General features: G+C 36.4%; 1 protein-coding gene across 1 annotated transcript in view; it reads right to left on the bottom strand.

Moving 5' to 3' along the window:
- Positions 1-1,077: 1,077 nt before the first annotated feature.
- LOC127618094 (E3 ubiquitin-protein ligase MARCHF5) overlaps positions 1,078-3,410 on the bottom strand; it is a 29,672-nt gene continuing 27,339 nt past the window's right edge. The window contains exon 6 of the mRNA XM_052090340.1: positions 1,078-3,355. Within this exon, the coding sequence (XP_051946300.1) occupies positions 3,239-3,355 (117 nt within the window). The 3' untranslated portion in view covers positions 1,078-3,238. The remainder of the gene's footprint in view (positions 3,356-3,410) is intronic.

The raw sequence follows: 3,410 nt of genomic DNA, 5'->3' as shown, positions 1-3,410 counted from the left end.
GATGTTACCCCACTCTTTCACTTGCAAGTTCCTAGACATTTCTGGGGGGAATAGCCCTAGCCCGGATTGAGATCTGGGCTTTTCGCTGGCCATGGCAGAACACGGACACTCCTGTCTTGCAGGAAATCACATGCAGTATAGCTGGTGGCATTGTCATGCTGGAGGGTCATGTCAGGCTGAGCCTGCAGGAAGGGTACCACATGAGGGAGGAGGATGTCTTCCCTGTAACGCACAGCGTTGAGATTGAGCTTGTTGTCATTGCAGGCAGTCCGATGATGCTGTGACGCACTGCCCCAGACCAAGACTGACCCTCCACCTCCAAATCAATCCTGCTCCAGAGTACAGGTCTTGGTGTAACGCTCATTCCGTCTATATATGTGAGGCGATGTTGTTGCCAGTGATGTCTGGTAAGGACCTGCCTTACAACAGGCCTACAAGCCCTCAGTCCAGCCTCTCTCAGCACTGATGGAGGGATTGTGCATTGCTGGTGTAACTCGGGCAGTTGCTGTTGCCATCCTGTAACTGTTCCACAGGTGTGATATTCGGATGTACCGATCCTGTGCAGGTGTTGTTACACATGGTCTGCCACTGCGAGGACGATCAGCTGTCCTTCCTCATGCCTCCATGCAGCATGACTAAGGCATGTTCATGCAGATGAGCAGGGACCCTGGGCATCTTTCTTTGGTGTTTTTCAGAGTCAGTAGAAAGGTCTCTTTAGTGTCCCAAGTATTTATAACTGTGGCCTTTATTGCTTACTGAGCTTACTAAGCTGTCTCTTAACGACAGGTGCAGGATCATTAATTGTTTATGGTTCATTCAACAAGCATGGAAAACATTGTAATAAAGATCTGTTAAGTTATTTGGATTTTTACTAAATTATCTTTACAATACAGTGTCCTGAAAAAGGGAAGTTTATATCAACTTTAGAAACTAGGTAAAGTTGTAGCTTCCAAAAGACTTGATTTAGGTTTTAGAAAATTGATCTTAAGAATTATTTTTTTAATCAATGGGTTAAGCCGGTTTAATTCTGCACTCGAGAGGTTATCTCTTTAAAAACCTCAAACTGTCCACCACAAAGTCAAGCATTGGAAAAATAAATATATTTACATAAATCAACCAGGAAACAATAAATTCAGAAGCTGTATCTGTACAAGATGATGATTTATACAAACACTTTCTGTATTTGGCATTATGCTTCATTTGAACAACTCAAAAGGACCTTATGGAGATCATTTTGAACTATAAACATTGCATGGTGAAAAAACTTAATTAAAATGACATTTAAGCAACAAAGAACACTTGTCTGCTGCCAATACCAGTTATACAGTTAATGTGGAAAAAAAAAACCTTTTTTCCAGCAACTCAGTCTCCTGTAAGCATGTCCATGTTGTACCTAACAACAAGCTTTTAATGATGTGCTTAAACTATGGACAAATAATTGTACTCCGATATATAATTCGGATTATAAGCCTGTGAGTTAATTGCACAAGGTTTTTCAAATACAGCAATCCAGCCCACACATTGGATCACAAACTTAAACTGTAGTGTACTGCTGCTATATATGCCTTTAAACAAATGGTCCTAGTACGTTTTTATACAATGTTTTCTCTCATGTACATATGTCAGATACATCACAGTAACAGGTGAAATACGCTCTGCTAGATAAATCTGAAGTCATCAAAAAGAAAGATTCAGAAAAACAAAAATAGATACAAACATTTGGCAAATACAATTGTCCATCTGGACTACACGGCCTTTAAGACATATATATATATATATATATATATATATATTGTCCTGGTGTAACTAAATAGGGCACTAATACTCGAATAGTTCGCTCCACATGAGACCATTTATTTATGGGAATATATATTATAAAACAGGGCTATAAACCGTTTTGAGGCATCACATGCCAAAATGTTTTAATTTTAAAGTGGTCTAAAGGGGCCCCAATTGAGAAAAGCAATAAAAACAGATCACAGAACACAATACATTGGCATACTAACTGTCTAAACCAAATAGTTTCTCAATGATAAAAATGTAAGTCAGTCATTAACACTACAAAGATGGATGTAAACAAAACATAGTTGGGCGCTTGCTTGAATGTAAAGGCAAGAGAAAAGATTAATATTCAAAAACTGTTCAAGAAACGTTCAGCTCATATTTCACCCCAAAATCAAAAGGAAATATTGACAATACAGCTTTTTAAGAATTTTTTGTGTGTATATATATACATATATATATATATATATATATATATATATATATATATATATACATATATATATAACACATTAAGTTTGTCTGTAAAGTATAATTAGAAGTGTACATCATTGTTATAAGTGCTGGGAATAACTTATGCTGATACAATACTTTTTTCCTTCACATTTTGGGGTGAAAAATTATCAAGAAAACCACAGAAAGGCTATTTTATAAGCATCTTACAAGCAAATACCTTCTTTATTTATGTTTGCCTTTAAAATGAGAGTATAATGCATTCAATAGTCGAATTATTAATGAGGGGACAATATTAACACGAGTAAAACAGAACGTCATCATTGAAAGAACGGTTCACCCAAAAACGAAAATTGGCTCATTTACTCACCCTCATGTGATCCCACATGTGTATGAGTTTGTTCTGCTGAAAACAAATTAAGATTTTTAGAAGAACATCTCAGCTCTGTTGGTCCATACAGTACAAGTGAATGATGGCCAGAACTTTGATGCTCAAACAAAATCACAAAAGGCAGCATAAAATAATCCATACTCCACAGACTCCAGTGTTTAAATCCATGTGTTTTTAGAAGCAATATGATGATTGCAGGAGAGAAACAGATCAATATTTTAAGTCCTTTTTTACTATAAATCTCCATTTTCACTTTTATTTCCACATACTTTAAATCAAAGTCATATCACAAATTATTAATAATAGTGATTCAGTTGAGACATTTTGAATCAATTATAAAAACGGCCACTAAATCATATAAAACCTTTTAATAATTTTTGTCTCTTTCTCAAAAAAAAAAAAAAAAAAGTCAAAGCCCATAAAATGATTAGCGCACCACTTCCCAGGTCTGATTAAATAAAAAATAAAAAACATAGCTGAATCTCAATTAACACTCGAAACGCAATCATCATATTCTCGGAAGAGAAAACCAAAACCAGCGTCTGTGAAAATGTCTGAATGTGATGCAGTAGTGGCTTTTAAAACTGAATGACAGAGGGTGTGATGATGAGCTCAGGCCTCTTCCAGCTCTGGGAAATTTAGGATCTTGCGATGAGCTTGTCGGAGATACTGCTGCTGCTTGAAATAAACCTTGAATGCCCCTTTAATAGCCACAAACGCAATGCCACCCTAAGAGAAACAAAGATATAAAGGTCATCAGTATGATGATACATGTGCACATCAC

This window comes from Xyrauchen texanus, chromosome 24, assembly GCF_025860055.1.
Source record: "Xyrauchen texanus isolate HMW12.3.18 chromosome 24, RBS_HiC_50CHRs, whole genome shotgun sequence".
Classification (NCBI taxonomy): domain Eukaryota; kingdom Metazoa; phylum Chordata; class Actinopteri; order Cypriniformes; family Catostomidae; genus Xyrauchen; species Xyrauchen texanus.
Note: the sequence above shows the minus strand (reverse complement) of the source record. Positions and strands in the feature narration are given on the sequence as shown.